This window comes from Protomyctophum parallelum (genome assembly GCF_964188405.1).
Source record: "Protomyctophum parallelum genome assembly, chromosome: 6".
In the NCBI taxonomy this organism is placed as follows: domain Eukaryota; kingdom Metazoa; phylum Chordata; class Actinopteri; order Myctophiformes; family Myctophidae; genus Protomyctophum; species Protomyctophum parallelum.
Genome location: NC_139701.1, coordinates 7458236 through 7475833, shown reverse-complemented (window position 1 = coordinate 7475833; position 17598 = coordinate 7458236). Strand labels below are relative to the sequence as shown.

Sequence of the window (17598 nt, the reverse complement as noted above, 5' to 3'; positions counted from 1 at the left end):
AGTCTGTGTCGGGGGAGTTGATTTGCTCCCCGTCCATCTATCGTTAAGCAGAGACGTCGGAGGATACATTTTTTGGTCCCTTCGATCAGTCTTTCAGGGCAGGAAAGAGCTCCCCTACTACTACTATTTAGTCTAAAAGTCACAAATTGACTCTTCTCTATATACGTAAGTATAAAATAATGATACTCTTCAAGGTGAAGCATTCTGTCCTTTCCTACAACAGGATGAATGGTTCAGCCATGGAGAACAGTGACGGCTACAAAGACTTCCTCGATCTCGACAATCTGTATGGTGACACCAAAGATGACCCCAACACTGTGGTGGACGGGGTGGTCCAGCTCTGCTCCAAGACCGACGTCAACCGGTTTAGCGCCAGCTTCATCCCCGTCTTCTACTATGTCAACTTCCTCCTCAGCTACGTCGGCAACGGACTGGTTCTCCTCGTCATCTACAAGTTCGGGAAGCTCCACGCAGTGAGAAACATCTTTCTCCTCAATTTGGTCATCTCAAACCTCCTCTTCGCCTCCAGCCTTCCTTTCTGGGCCACCTACCATTTGGACGAGTGGGTCTTTGGTGTGGTCATGTGCAAGATGGTCAGCAGTGCCTACTTCGTGGGCTACTACAGCTCCATCCTGTTCCTGACGCTCATGACGTTTGACCGATATCTGGCCGTGGTGCACGCCGTGGCCGCGAGCAAGAGCCGGAAGAAGACCTACGCCATCGGCACGTCTGCGGCAGTCTGGTGCGTCAGCATTCTAGCCAGTCTAAAAAAGCTGGTTTTCACAAACGTACGCGAGGACCACGAACAAGGTCTGATGTGTGAGGAAACGGGATATGATGTGGCCGTCATGAACCATTGGCGCCAGGTCAGCTACTATCAACAGTTCTTCGCCTTCTTCCTGCTGCCTTTCCTCGTGTTGATGTTCTGTTACGTCAGCATCACCGTCCGCATCGTCAACACCCGCATGAAAGAGAAGGGCCGCTCCGTGAAGCTCATCTTCATCATCGTCTTCACCTACTTTGTATGCTGGACGCCCTACAACACCGTCATCCTCCTGCAAGCCATTAGAATCTCTTCTGCTCGTGACGGTAAAGACCCTGAGTCGTGCGGCGAGTCGGACATGTTGGACAATGCCCTGTACGTGACGCGCAACGTGGCGTACCTGTACTGCTGCATCAGCCCCGTGTTCTACACCTTTGTGGGTAAGAAGGTAAGAAGTTCCAGAGCCACTTCAACAGACTGCTGGCCAAGATGCCCTGTCCGAGACGACGCATGAGCCTCACCAGCACCACCTCACAGAGAACACCTCATACTACTGCTGACCACTGAGTAGCCTACTACTGATAATTACTGGAGATGCCGCAATCCGATCTTCTGATCGGATAACGGGCCGATATCAGCCAAAAAACTTGATAATAATAACTTGAATTTATATAGCGCACAAACTAATTGCCAAAAGCCTGAGTGAACAAATGTCTCTTCAGTGCCGACTTGAAAGAGTCCAATGTAGGCATCTGGCGAATCTCCAAGGGGAGAGAGTAGCAAAGGGCCGAGGGTCCGCGCGGGGGGGGGGGGGTCAGACAGAAAGGCCTACCGTGGGGCAATATGCCATGGAGGGATTTGTAGGTGAGGAGGAGCAGTTTGTAGGTGATGCGGAACTTCACCGGAAGCCAGTGGAGGTGATCGGGATCAGACTACAGCGAAAGTTTATGCGTGCATTATGTGTACTATGTAAACTTTTCATTTCCATTTTTCCAGCCATTCAGTTGAAACTCCAAAATAATTTGGAGACCCCCCCCCCCAAAAAATAATAATGTGGCGACCCCCCGAGAGGTCACGACCCACTGGTTGAGAACTGTTCTGGGGGAAGGGGGTCCTTGGCTTGAAATGTAGATGAATTGTTTTTCTCTCTCTTCCCCCTGCACGCCTCCCCTTCTTCTTCCCTTTCTCTTTTTGTGGAAATAACAAAACATCATTTCACCCACTGTGTTACACAGTAAACCTGTGATATGACAATAACGTTTATTTTGATTCTGATCAATACTGGCAGCGTGTGTATAATGGAACTCCATTCACGTATGCACTGGTAACCGCCTCCCTTTCCGACATACCGCCATTCCGACATTGACTTCTAATTGTCGGAATGCCGGTACTTTACATTTCTTTCAAGAGTCCCGCCATTCCGAAACGGGACATAGTCCCGCCATTCCGACATGGGACATATATATATATATATATAATAAACCAATTATATATATATGAACTGTCGGGGCTTGCACGGCGCACCTCTCTCTCTCTCTCTCTGCACACAACACGCACATCTGAATATATGATTTCATTTAGACCCCCCTCCCCATGTAACCGTATGCACTTATGTCCATATGAAAAACTCAATTGTCTTTAATTCTTTAATTTAAGATCTTGTACGGACAAATATCTTGTACAGACAAATATCTTGTACGGACGAGATAATATCTTGTACGGACGAGATCAAATGTATTTCGAATGCATGGGCATTCAGGGGCTCCGTAACTGTCTGAGTAAAAGTAAAAGTATTGACATTTTGAAATAAAGTAAAAAAGAAAATACCTCAAAATTGTACTTGAGTAAATGTACTTAGTTCATGTCCACCACTAATGGACATGGACACCTACCATGCTGTCTCTCTGAGCTAGCTGGTACGCCTCTAGGACATCTTTACACTCTTTCTGCTTGGAGCCATCCAAAACCCTAGGGCGGTTATAAACTGCTTGCTCTCTACACGGGAAGGAGAAACAAACACTCAATGTAACAAAATGACAAAGAACTATACCCAATGCAAATGTATACTTCATCACACCATTCTACATAAAACTCTATATGAATTATATTTTCAAGTGGGTTGCCACTTTTAGCCAATCAGGAGAGCATACCCATTTATGCATAATGTTACAGTTACAATTTTGTCTGCTCATTTATTTATGGTTTATCCTGTATGAGCTCTTCCATCTGATTGGTATCACGACCTAAACATGCATTTTCTGTATACTTAAATTAAAGAGCTGGAGATACGATGGAGACCCCCCTGTGTGTGTGTGTGTGTATATATATATATATATATATATATATATACTGTACATATACCGGTATATATATATATATATATATATATATATATACATACACACCGGTATATAGCCATCACAAGAGATATTTAACACTTTTTAATCGTAATGTCCTACTCTAGTACGGTAGCTTTCCTTGTCCCATTTATATTATGATAAAAATAGTGGCTTGAAATCTGAAATAACTCATGAAATTCATATTCAAATATGAAGTAATCTGCAAAACAAAGACAGTATAGTACTACAAATATAATATAGGGTTTAATTTTTTAATGCAGGTTAAAGCAATTATGTGCTAAAATAAAAAAGAAGCTACTACATAGCTTCTTTAACATTACACAAAAATAAATGCATATATGTACATACCCTTAGCTGCAATTTGCAACACTCAATGTTTTTTAATATGTTGAATCTAGAGTTGCAATGCCATCCATTTGACACATATCCAAACAGAAAAGTCCTATCTAATTGTATTAAACAACATTATACTCACCAACATTGCAGCTGTACGGAAAGCTTGAATTATCCTATTTGTTTGTTTGTTTGTTTCATAAAAATCCACCGTAGACATGTTATTAGGTACTTTGTCAATAAATTCCATACAGGTGATACTTTTTCTAAATGTTGGAGTTTGGAAGAGCCTGTTGGAACTCAACGGCCCTGTGTGTACTACCCGTTTTGAAATAGCATAAAATGCAGCAGGCAGCAGGAAGTTGCGTTATTGAAAGCGAGCACTTCCAAACACAGAATTTATTGACAGAAAGTAGGTCATAACATAACTACGGTGGATTTTTATGAAACAAACACAAACACAGCTTTCCGTACAGCTGCAATGTTAGTGAGTTTAATGTCATTATAATACAATCAGATGTTGCAATTCTAGATTCAACATATAAAAAACTATCTATTGTTGCAACATACCTTGAGAACAATACAACACAACTTACAGTATATTTGTTATTAAGCAATACAGTACAGTTAACTACAAAATGTGAACATGTGTGTCAGTGTGTAATCATAGTAAATAATCATGTCCTGTCAACAACACAGAACCTAGATGCAACACTGGACCTTCCTCCTTCTCAGTGTGTGTCATGTGTGCAGTGGGTTCTACGTCCCAGCCTGCTCCCTCAACAGAACCCTTCTCAGTGTGTGTCATGTGTGCAGTGGGTTCTACGTCCCAGCCCGCTCCCTCAACAGAACCCCCGTCAGAGTCCCCTCCCTCGCTTCGGTCCATATCCATGATTGAGTGATCAAAGGGGAAGTCCTCAGAGTCCATTGGTCCAGAGGAATCGTTTAAAACTCCTCCCTCCTCATCCTGGTCGGCCGGTCGCGGGATGATAAAGTTACACTGGAAAAGGTTCTGGATCTGGGTGAGGAAGGGGTCCCCCTCGCCCTCTGGCAGGGGCTCTAGGTACCTGGCCAAAGAGGACAGCATCTAGGAGTTGACGTGGAAAGAGAATTGGGTGAAAATAGGACACTAACGACATCACTGAAAACTATGTCTTGAATGTTGCACTGTTTTGAATATATTACATACTATTTTGTATTGTTGTTTTCCAAATTGTATATATTCTTCCATTATGTATTCAATGTGTCATTTCAGATTTTAGCATTGTCTATTCAAAAATAGCAGATATACAAGCTCACAGCGAGTCACTTCGTGCCACGCTGCAAGCTTGTGCATCTGCTATTTTTGAAAAATCGAGAGAAAGTGCGAGAACTACTGATTTAGAAGGCAAAAGTGGTTGATGTTTGAGAAACCTTCTCTAAGCAGGTGAGATGGGAGTCCCTTCTGAAGAACCTGTCCATCTGCACACACCTGATAACACAACAGAAACACATATCTACAATCAGGAGATGGGGTGAAGCCTTTTAACATTTCAATATACAGGATTTTACACAGTAAAACCTTAAATGGCAATATAACTCTGACAGTATACAAATGGACCCGAAAAGGGCCCACAGGTTTTATACACTCAGTTAAAATAACACTAAGGATTTTACAGTGTAGCTATACTTTAGGGCCTACCCGTATATATCTACACTGTACAATCCTAAAAGTGTGAAAAACGTATTCTTTATTTCACTACGCCTTTAAAAGTTTACCTTAGACACATCTTTGCCTAGAGATATACATAAAAGCATGCTTGCCAGCCAAAATAACTAAGCAAATTAAGTTCATAATTCATATTAGAAGTACGCTGAAGTTCAGCCTCGTATTTTGAGTGTCCACAATGATTTGTCTCTTTCTCACCCAGGTGCCTGGGAGTATTTGGTGATGATCCACTCAGCTCTCCTCATCAATTGACTCCAGTTTGGGATGTCCTCGGAGGACAGGAAGTCAAACCTGTATGGCAGCTCTGGGGACAACCAGACAAGCACACAACTCAGGAAGTCATCTTCTGAACCATCTCTATTCTCTAATGTTTGTCCTAAACTAGATGTATTGATCGTGAAAACTTAACTATAAATTGTGTCATGATGAAGCTATCACTGCTGTTGGTTTCATAAAACTACCTTTGATCACAACACATTCATATCGTCACGTAACATAATGGCATTGTTGTATGCTTTTCATAAATAACAAAATAAATACAGTATATGATATTGCTTAATCATTACACCCAGCACGTTTATAACAATATATGACGCATATTGCATATTGACATGCAAATATAACGCCATCTGTGATCCGTCACTAATTTCGGTTTTGACTTACGGCGGGGCTCCACCGGCCACGTTGCGTCTCCGTCGCGTGGGTCAAAAAAACAAACCGGGGCAATTTGAATGCAGTCACGCAACGCAACGCGGGCAGTGGAGCCACCCTTCATTGATTAAAAAGGGAACATTCCCTGACGGTGACGGAGACGCGACGCTGAACGAATGGTTCAAGGCCATAAATTAAGATTCTAGTGGCAACCTTAACGAGCGAACATTCGAACCCTGAATGTTCGGGGACAGCCTTAGTGTGTGTGTGTGTGTGTGTGTGTGTGTCATACTCTGTGGGCCTGAGGGCTTCTGGGTCTCCCTCACTAACAGGCAGGTGGTCTGGGAGCGTGGGGAGGCGTTGGCTGGGTCGTATGGGCTGACTATCATCCCTAGAAAGGGAGCTCCGCCACGCGAAAAATAACTCTGGAAAAGACAGTGCAGACACTAAGAACACGCGCTCTGCTTTGTCTTCTTCTCTCCGTCTCCAACTGCCCCGTCCGTCCGACGGCACTCACTCGCTCTCCTTTCATTTAAGCATCCGTGTCATTTTCTATTTTAGTATAGCATCACATGCTTTTCAGAAAACTCTTAGGATTTAGAACATTGGTTTTAAACAGTGGTCTCCAAACTAGCAGATACAAGTTAACAGCGTGTCACTTTGTGCCGTGCTGCAAGCTTGTACCTATGCCCACGATTTTGTAACCCGTTTTTCACCCCTGTGTCAATCATCTAATGTGATCCTGGGCTCTACACACCCTCCACCAACCTAGTCGCCATATATGGGGGACATGGGGAGAGCAACGGACCTGAACTCATGCTTCCTTCATGCCTTTTTTTATATTTGAAAAATAAAAAGTGTTTGAATTTTTTAATTTCTCTTCTCTTCTGGGGGTCCCTGGCACAAAACATTTTCAGATCGGGGGACCGTGGACTAAAGTATATAGGCATTTGTACAATTGGCCTCGGGTCTTAATGAGTCACTCTTAATTTAATTCTCGTAAGACACACTGAGGGCTGAGACCTCAGTTTCAACAGTGCAGAGATGACGAATGTTGACAAAATCAAAGCAAAGGCAGAAAAAAATAAGCATAACACACAAGCGCAATGAAAATGTCACCTGGCAATTAAGTCACAAATTTGCAATCAAAACCAACAAGGATATAAATTAATCCCACTCCCATGTGAGTGCCTATTGAAGATTAACCGGTACAATAATGTAAGGACTTCTCTTCTGCCATGTTTATTGTGTATGCAATTCATATTATGTTTGTCCTGCATAGTGCAGGTTATATTGTACAAGGTGTATACCGTCATATACTAATGTTCATTATTGATGGTGGTGTGTGTGTAATGTTCTTACAGTACTTTTCTTACTCTGTAACTGTATCTTAGCTGCTGTACTGCCTCTGGCGACTGACGCAGGATCAATAAAAACATCTAACTAAGATTATTCTGTGTGAAGGGCACTACATTTAACCCATTTAGGACAGAGGCCGAATGTTGCTATGATACTGTAGATAGCAACAGAACCCCAAAAGGTCTTGAATGGGTTAAAACAGTTTTTCCCCCTAAGTCGAGGCTAACTTGTGGAGCCTGGGGGAATGTACTTCTCATGTAAGAAGACATCAAATATATGTTTCTTTTAGTTAGACAGGGAGTCAAAGAGTGTGACATCAAGTACTTCAACCTCTGTCATAACCTAGTCCTAGACAGACAGCTGTCAGAAAGTAGAACTGAATAAGTGATGGGATATTCAGGAGGAATTAGGCTCAGTCTACACATTAAAGATGTATCTATTTGGGGACAGGACGTCTTATCTTATTGGACAGCTACAACAGAACCTGGTGTTAAAACGCTGGACTTCCTTTTAACCCATTCAATCCGGGAAAGCATCGGCGTCATTCTATACTTTGGTAACTTGCAGTCATGTTACCTGGAACTGGTCCTGTGTGTGTATGTCCCGTAGAGAGGGGTTGGGCTGGAAGGTGGGGTGTGAATGGTACCAGCCCACCACACTGAGGCCCAGCGCCGACAGCAGCTCACAGGCCTGGGTCTGAGACATGTTACGGCAATCTGTCGGTGAGCACATATAACACAATTGAAACACAATAATGAGACAGCCACAAATCAGAGTATTAGAGTATTGGAATAGACTGTATTCGAATACGAGGACAGCAGTGAAGCGTTACAATGGAACGCCGTACTGACCCAAACATCTCAGTCACATTTCAGCTTAAATACCTTTCCTACCCCCCCCCTCGGGGGGAAGGTGGGTCCTAACACACAAGTCACAGGTCAAATGTCAGTGGGGAGAGAGAATAGCTTCTTGTAGCTGTTGCTGCTCATGCCTTGGTTTATGACGTCCTTAAATATACACTCCGGTATCCCACATTTCCTCGACATTTCCCCCATTTATTCATTTAAGAACTCATAACACATGTCTCTGGACGTAGAAGTAGGCGAAACAACCCTGATTACAATCAGGTAAACAAATTCCTACATAGCCCTCTTCAAAATCATTTAGAGCGACCACCCTCAGGCCTACGTCACACAACAACGTACAAGCCGAAGCTGTCCGTTCAGAACTGTTCATCTGCACACTCGACAGCGTGCTGCAGGCGTCACACGGTTAAACTGCACAGCCCAATCCAAACTGGCAGTCCTGTTGCTCCTTCACAGGGCTCAAACACTGCATCTCATCTCAGCTCGCAGATTTGCCATCTTTCCAGAACAGCTTCAATGACCAGGTTAAACTGCACAGGTGACACAGCATCATTCTTTCCAAAACACACATCGGTGTGCTTTCCTCATCATATATCCTCATCATATATCTGAAAAATAAAGGAAACAGTGGTAGCCTATACACAAAGAAAATTCATTTCATAACTTCAACTAAACGGAGCCGGGCATAAGCATACAAGGCATTCTGTTCCACAGGAGTAGTTACAACAAAATCCCTTTCTATTCCATCAATTTTATCAATCCAAGTCGGGCTTAATGCATCAATCAACCATACTTCTCTCCCATCCAGCCTGAATAGCATACTAGGATTTCCAGAAACTATAGGAATAATTAGCAGGCACATTATTATCTTGTATTATCTTCAACATCCATAGACTATTCATTATTCAATTAACCCGACTCCGCACAACAATTCTGAACTTAGGCCTTGTTATTGCAATAACTAAATACTGTAGATGATTCTGAAATATGACACCCCACATTTATCATTCACATTCGATACTTAGCCATGTCGCCAGATCCAGATTTAAGTCATGTTTTTCCCAAAACGACTTTCATTATTTACGGAGCTGAAAAAAAACATACTGACAAAACCATTAATTCCTACCCTACCTAGTCACTAACTTTAGTGTTGATGGTGAACCAATACTAAGTATACCTTACTTTATAGACAGTTGGTTCCCGACTGCCGGACACCCTGAGGTGTAGGCTGCTCATGTAACTCATTTAGAGCACTCTAAAGCCTTCTGTCAGGGTGCAATTAAACCCTGTCCACCACCTTCTTTTTCTGACTCAACTACAGCTGTCTAACAGCTGAGGCCAACGTATTTGTAACTATTCCCTAAAATACATTATCATGTTCCTTTTAGTATGGCCTCATTCAAACAATACTATTGTTCAACACTCATAAATCATATAACTACAGTAAAAACTTCTGAACACTAATAAATCATATAACTACAGTAAAAACATTCTGAACATTAATATGTTGCATTTTACTCATGTAATACTCACAGATTTGATTTCCAAAATCCAATGATACTCTTCTCCTCTGTAAACACAGCGAGATAACCACTTCGGCGCACATGCCCAATTTCCAATTTCATTCTTGTTAGAGATTAGTCATTTCATTAGTAAATCACAACATGCATCTTGAACTCCTCCTCCTTGGATCTAAAAGAAACCTGGATCAGAGCATTCATACAGGAACCATATTAACACAACTTTTGTAGTATACACTATTATACACTTAATACTTTTGTTTATCCGAGGCGTCCCTCGAATAAACACCTTAGCCCAGGCCTAAGACGACCAGACTAAACCACATTTCAAAAATACCCTATGAATAATATCTTGTAAATACAACATATAGTACTTATATTCTAGAATGTACAACAATTCCTATCTTCGGTTCCATTTCACCATCAGTGTACAGCCCCTTACTGGACCTTTAGATAATTGAACAATGTGTAACACATAACTTTTAATAAGCCCAAGCAACTCCAGCTTGATAAACAGGTTATCATTCTCAGTCCTAATTTTAACTCATGCAGCCAGCCAATACATCAATAGCAGTAATTGATTCACTATTACAGTAATTGAATCACTATTATTTCTTGCCCTGATGAAAATAGCTACTCAAAGTTACTCTATAAATGACCTCTATGATGTCAGTGCCCTAAAATAGCTACTCAAAGTTACTCTATAAATGACATCTATGATGTCAGTGCCCTGCTATATTCCCTATTTATTTACTATTTAAATGACGACTGGCAGCTCATAGTTGCTCCTACTAATGTAGTGAATTTAGTGGTGCTGCTCTTTCAGATACACCAGTATCCTCCTTCCTAATATGTCAACACTATTGATAAGATGCGAAAAATACGTTCCGCTGTACTGTACCGTACTCACATTAAATTGAATCTCATCTCATCTAGGACACACATTCCATTCCCAATTTAAATTCAATGGTTCTATTACAAATACTATTTCAAATCAATTGTTTTTTAACAAAACTATGCCTGCTCTCACTGTAGATTTGGCTGATTTTACACTGTTTACAGTAACTGACCATCTTTTACACACATGCTAACATGATTCAGTGATCTATCACTTATCTCCACTAATTTATATTAGTGTTGTAGTATCTGACCTGATGAGCAGCTGATCATGTTATGTCTCATATTCAGCCCTGCGGGTAACTCACAGCCTAGTACATGGGGTTTGTTGCTTTGACCGTCGTTATGTCATAAACATTCTAAATAGCACTGGGCCAGCTGTTCTCCCTATCCTTGACCAAGTCACAATAAGGTCAGTCAGATCCTGAGCACAACCATTTTAAAGTTTACCACCCATTTCCTTTCATAGCAGCCGTAATTGACACTCCTTACTATTTTGTCAATATGCATCTGTCATTTTTACCACACCTCTCACCATCACTACAGAGAGAGTAAACACAGTTGCCTGCTAGCCACAAAATCAGCAGATGACGTGGAGGAGAGAACACAGCCATAGTTCCCAAGGTCTCACAAAATCAGATGTCGAAAACATATCCTCCATTGTTGTCACAGAAGTCAGCTCTGCCTTGCTTTTGAACCCATCCTTTGCAGCTGCATAAGGTGCCCAAACCCTTCACACAGTGTCTCTCAGTACAGTTCAGTGTCAATCAGTGTCTCAAAGCTCAGTGCAACGATCTCAGTGTCAATCAGTGTCTCACAGTTCAGTGCAACGATCACACCTCCCACAGTGTGATCTGAAAAATCAAGTAAGCGGTTTGTGGCCTGTATCTCACACCTCTCCATGGTAACAGTCAAGAGCAGGTTTACTCTGACGGATGCATACATTTTGCATAACTGCAAATTACTATATTTTAAATGATCACAATTACAGCTGCTATTTCCTAACAATCATTATTCCATGTATGTGATCTAATTGCCATATTCTTTGTTCTTACCTAATGTAAATCGCTCTGGATTTAAGATTTAGCTTTCTGAATTTCATTATATCTTTGCAAAAGGTGTCGCCAAATCAATCATCGTCACAACATTCTTATTTGCCAATCAGTGACTAGTTGTTAGCCTGATAAATGCAACCTCTTGTAACAGCCAGATATATACACAGTGTTCAGCCAACTTCTTCAATTTTCTCTCTTACGTGCACATACGTACATGATCAGGTCTCTGGCTCAAATACCACAAAACTAACTTTTTCCCTTACTTGCGGACTCTATTGGTGGGCCTTGGGACACTACATAATCTCCAGCTCAGTAGCCTTGTGGTTAGAGTCTCCGCCCTGAGACTCCCTGCTTGACACTCAATATCAAAAATTGGACTGAGCAAGTTTCCATCATAATCGGTTCTAGTGTGCAGAAAGAATCAATATTAAGCAGACTTGACAACCTGACTGGAGACAGCAACAGTACAGCAAAGAACCTGGGTTATTATTGATTCCGAATTGAATTTTAATTCACACATTAATCATGTTACCAAGATCGCCTTTTTTCACCTTAGAAATATTGCAATGCACTTTTTCCAGGACTGCCTAAGAAAACAACTGACAGATTACAACTTGTCCAAAATGCGGCAGCCAGAGTTTTAACTAGAACTAAGATGAGAGAACATACTACTCCAGTTTTGGCATCACTGCACTGGCTTCCGGTTGTTTTCAGGATTGATTTAAAAATTATTTTACTTGTCTACAAAGTCCTCAATGGTCTCGCACCTTCCTACCTACATGACTGCTTGCCTAAATATGTTCCAAACCGCCCGCTAAGGTCTTCCACTGCTGGCCTGTACCTTCATCGGGCAACCTCTGTAGACATTTGCTAAAGCTCAGCTCAAGACCCACTTTTACAACATTGCCTTTAAGTGATCTTATATATTTTTTTATTCATGTCCTCACTGTACTGCATTACTGCTTGTTTCTTAATGTCGTTGCCTTGCTTATCTTTTATGCTTTGCTTTTATTTTATTCTCCATTGTTCTGTAAAGCACTTTGAGCTGCATTTGATGTCAGTGCTACACAAATAAAGTTTTATTATTATTATTTTATTATTATGACACACTAGCGTCATGACCAGGGGGTGTGCTCATACATCAAGCTGCCTCACGCTACAGAAACAGGAGTTAGGCTCCTGCCCTAGCCCTATGACCCTATGGCTCAGCAAGGCTACTTACATATTCCCTATAATCTCTTCTTGACTACAGTAATTGCTTCCGGCATATTTTAACATTCCTAATAACAAATGACAGTCTACAAAGGTGGAAAGTAATCCTTTACATTCATAATAGGGTACCCACCTAGCTTTGGTCAATTTCTACAAATGGCTTCATAATGTACTTACACCTCTCCTGTCTGTAACATGAGCCGTCACACAGAGCAGAAGCAAATAAACAATAAACTATTTACAGGGGTAGTTATCTCACAGCATGACCCCAGGCTAGCATCAACACTAATTCTCACCTTTCATTACTCCACTTTTAACAACATGCTTGTAGAACATCTATTTATCTTTAACAATTCACTGTCCTAGCAATTTCCTTAAATTTAGGCTATGTGTTCTTTTTACTCAAACTACATCAGGGAGAATGCTCCATTTTACTGCTTGGGGACATGAAATTTTACCAATTAACAAGAATGTCAGACCATGAGCTGATCAGAATGAGGCAATACACTATCTACCAATAGTGATTATAGCTACCATTTTCATAAAAGTTTAACCCCACACTATAATTTATATAGTGAAGTTAATAGCCGAGGCTATCGTGGTTACTATTTCACCTAATTACTTTTAGCTCCACATTCTGACACAGACAATATCTACAATGCATTTAACTATTAAAAAAAAAATGGCCACTACATGCTTAGGGAAATCTGTAGATTTAAGCTCCTCCGACAGCTATAAACACGTCGCACCATGGTGTCTCAAACAACGAGCAACAGCTGGGTTCGCATGTCACAATGTGGTCAGTCACAATGTGGTCAGATATTTTCACTCCAAAGAAATACAAGTACCTATAGTATTTTTCTCTCATCATACATATACACATTCGATCACTCTTCAGACATACAGTATGTGTTTTAGCATAAACCACCTACACTTTTCCCATTCCTCATCTAGAGGATTATGACACTTCATGTAGAATGGATCCATCTATATCCAGTCACGTTAATTATTATGTCCATATCTATCTTCACTTTAGGCTCCGGGCTGTTAACTATTTAACATCACTTTTCAAAATGACCTCTCACTCTTTTCCTCTCACTCCATTTGTCTGCCTCTCTCACAACACATTTGATAATACCTACAATTACCTGTGTCTGTACCAAGCAAGTTATAAATACAGGCCACATGCTGTTTTACTGCCATTCTCTGCTATTTCTGTAAAATTCTTCCATTCTGTTACCTCAAACAATTTAACATCAACAACATACTACTTTTCTGTCACTACTGGGCCCAGCTGCCGTGGCCCTCTTTTCCTTGAGTTTAGCAGAACCCATTCTCACACAATAAACAAATAAAAGGAGAAAGAAAAATAAAACAACCTAATTCAGACACTCAGCCGATCATATGAAGTATTTCCGTAGTCACATTTTCATAAAGACTACTTTGATAATGCCAAGGTAAAAAAAAATGAAATTATACCACTCTCTCTCTGTCATCCGACAGTGCCTCACTCATACACACACACAGGCGGATAGGCAAACACTCAAACACATTAGGCCTACATTCAACACTTCGCACCCAATCAGTTGTCATGACATTCCATCCATACATTGCGCTTCAATTGTTTTATGCTTTTGCTAGCAAAGGGACCCATAGGCGAGGATTAACCCCCCTTCTTAGTAGCTACAAATTTAGGCAAGACAACTAGTCTCCCTTCTTAGGCCAACACTCACAGACATAGACACATTTAGGACAAACACACACACAGCTAGCTTTTTGCTCACACCCTTAGGCTGACGCAGGACCCTTAAGGCTGAACACCAGTTCACCTTTTATCAGACAACTGGCAACTTATAGTCCCTGTTCCTGTACACACACGCATGTTTTAGGCAAGACTTCTCTGTCTCCCTCTAGGCCTATCCTATATGTGATCACAAATCCACCACTAATACTCTAAAGTTCTGAATAGCTCAACTCATAGCGCAAACACCAAACAGATTCCATATTTACTCACGGCGTTGGCCAACAGCAACAGACAGCAAACGGCCACTCCACTCTCCCTTCCTGCGAGCCAACACCGCAGCATAGCACCACCTATCATCGGTAGGAAACCTCCAAAAATGTTACGGCAATCTGTCGGTGAGCACATATAACACAATTGAAACACAATAATGAGACAGCCACAAATCAGAGTATTAGAGTATTGGAATAGACTGTATTCGAATACGAGGACAGCAGTGAAGCGTTACAATGGAACGCCGTACTGACCCAAACATCTCAGTCACATTTCAGCTTAAATACCTTTCCTACCCCCCCCCCTCGGGGGGAAGGTGGGTCCTAACACACAAGTCACAGGTCAAATGTCAGTGGGGAGAGAGAATAGCTTCTTGTAGCTGTTGCTGCTCATGCCTTGGTTTATGACGTCCTTAAATATACACTCCGGTATCCCACATTTCCTCGACAGACACAGGGTCCATCTCACACTGCAAACCAGTACTCACGCTGTTGCACGGCTCTGCTGCACAGACCTAGTACACACACATACCCCACACATAAATAATGAACGTTCTTCAAGTTCATTATGAAGAACTTCATCACGACTTCCATTATTGTTGTTGCTTTCTACAGCAACTACCTTCAGTACTTCGTCTTCCTCGCTGAAAGTGCCTCCCAACAAACCGATGACCTCGCCCCGAGACACGTGTGCGTGCTGAGGAGAGACACATGAATGAAAAGCACAGTAGAATGCAGTGTTCATTTAACCATAATGCACTACATACTTGGGAAATAGGAAAGATTGCTGATTTACAACCTCGCACAGCTCTTCGCAATGTGACATGCTGCTGTGAGTTTGTATATTGTAATATATTAAACATTTTGGAAACACATTATTTACTTACTTTATATTTGCTGAAAATGGGGATTCTACAGTTATTGTGGTTAAAAATGTGTAAAACAGATCCAATAAGCACACGAACATATGTCATGGTAGAGTATTGTCATGTCTTGCCATAGCTTACAATTCATACGACACATTGAGGATTTAGTTTTGCACTTTCCAGTCTGACAAATGAGTGTGTTTAGTTCTTAAGGCTTAAGAGGTCAGATGGATGCTTTGTGTCCGAAGGCTTCTCATCTCACTTATAATCATGTGTTTTTCGTCTCTTGTATCTAATGTCAAATAACGCCACGTTTCAGTACTTCATGTTTGGTCCATTTTAAATAACTGCTCAAGTGAACAAAGTAAATTAATAAGAACATACCATGTCCATGATGAGGAGAGCCTCTGCACACACTATAACCTGGAATGGCTCCTAAGAGAAGAGTGTATGACTTGTTACCTCTTAGTGCATATGACTAATGAATGAGAAGGACTGACCAGCAGACTACTGGCTGATGTTACCAGCTGTCAACTAGCGGTCTAGGGTTCTCAACATGGTCACACATTTAAAATTAATTAAACCTGCTGAGACCGTTTAGAGAGGGTGATAAACAAGGCAGAATCATTGAAAATTCATACTCTAAATTAAATGAAATAAAAGTATTCCATCGCTGGTGATGATACATTATTAACTGAACAACGAGACAAGTGCACTGTCAGCTGACCTGCATCTCTTCTCCAAAGCACTGGCATTGAATTAGCTGGAAAGGATCAAACGATCTAAGAAGAGATAGATAGTAAGACCAGACAAAGAAAAAGGGGAACAAGAAGAGAATACTTGAGTTACCAAAAACCTGTTATTGATGTTTCATCTCCAAACCACTAGAATACTGATAAACTTGACAGCTGAATTTCTCCCCATGGATCAATATCTTATCCAAACAGTAAAGGCTATACTGTTCTGCTCGACAAAGAATACACAAACCCTTCTGAACAGAAGGATGTTTGTACGATAAATCTACCTTAGAGTGTGATTTGGTTGCGCAGCAACGCGTTATATCTGTGACTTATATTTGTTATTTTCAGTGCCAGACACAGACATGTGATAAAAAGTATAAATCAGGCACAAAGCTACCCACCAAATCAAATCAAAAGTGAGAAACGTTGTACGGCCAAGTCTTAATGTGTGATTTGAGAAAGATTCCCCCATACGAGCGCCTTCTCCCAAACAATTAAGACAAAAAATGCTCTTTCTGTTCTACTAAATCTGAATATAGTACTGGATTGCACTTTTCACAAGATCTAACCTTAAAATAACAACAGCTATTTTCTCTGCACAACGACATGCGTCCATAGAAGACATGCTGGCTTCTATGGGATCTAAACGACTGACATCAGTCATGCCGACTGAGAACTTTGAATCCAACCATCTATCCTCCAGAGACTCACCCTCTGTGTGACTCACCCTCTGTGTGAATCCATCCATCTATCCTCCAGAGACTCACCCTCTGTGTGACTCGCCCTCTGTGTGAATCCATCCATCTATCCTCCAGAGACTCACCCTCTGTGTGACTCACCCTCTGTGTGAATCCATCCATCTATCCTCCAGAGACTCACCCTCTGTGTGACTCACCCTCTATGTGAATCCATCCATCTATCCTCCAGAGACTCACCCTCTGTGTGACTCACCCTCTGTGTGAATCCATCCATCTATCCTCCAGAGACTCACCCTCTGTGTGACTCACCCTCTATGTGAATCTATCCATCTATCCTCCAGAGACTCACCCTCTGTGTGACTCACCCTCTATGTGAATCCATCCATCTATCCTCCAGAGACTCACCCTCTGTGTGACTCACCCTCTATGTGAATCCATCCATCTATCCTCCAGAGACTCACCCTCTGTGTGACTCACCCTCTATGTGAATCCATCCATCTATCCTCCAGAGACTCACCCTCTGTGTGACTCACCCTCTATGTGAATCCATCCATCTA

At 41.6% G+C, this 17598-nt stretch overlaps 2 protein-coding genes across 2 annotated transcripts in view; one reads left to right on the top strand and one right to left on the bottom strand.

The window, feature by feature from the left end:
* Window positions 1-224: 224 nt before the first annotated feature.
* Window positions 225-1330, top strand: LOC310860890 (C-C chemokine receptor type 5-like; the record flags this gene model as incomplete). The annotated part of the gene is given in 2 exon segments (XM_083768078.1): window positions 225-1208; window positions 1211-1330. Coding segments are annotated over 2 exon segments (1104 nt in total).
* Window positions 1331-3958: 2628 nt separating this feature from the next.
* The window catches only part of mysm1 (Myb-like, SWIRM and MPN domains 1), a gene marked incomplete at its 5' end in the record, with an annotated part of 42744 nt that continues 29104 nt past the window's right edge, over window positions 3959-17598 (bottom strand). Inside the window, 9 exon segments of the mRNA XM_083768077.1 lie at window positions 3959-4543; window positions 4870-4927; window positions 5363-5468; window positions 6108-6240; window positions 7751-7879; window positions 15193-15252; window positions 15360-15434; window positions 15988-16038; window positions 16331-16385. Coding sequence (XP_083624203.1) covers window positions 4121-4543; window positions 4870-4927; window positions 5363-5468; window positions 6108-6240; window positions 7751-7879; window positions 15193-15252; window positions 15360-15434; window positions 15988-16038; window positions 16331-16385 — 1090 coding nt within the window. The 3' untranslated portion in view covers window positions 3959-4120.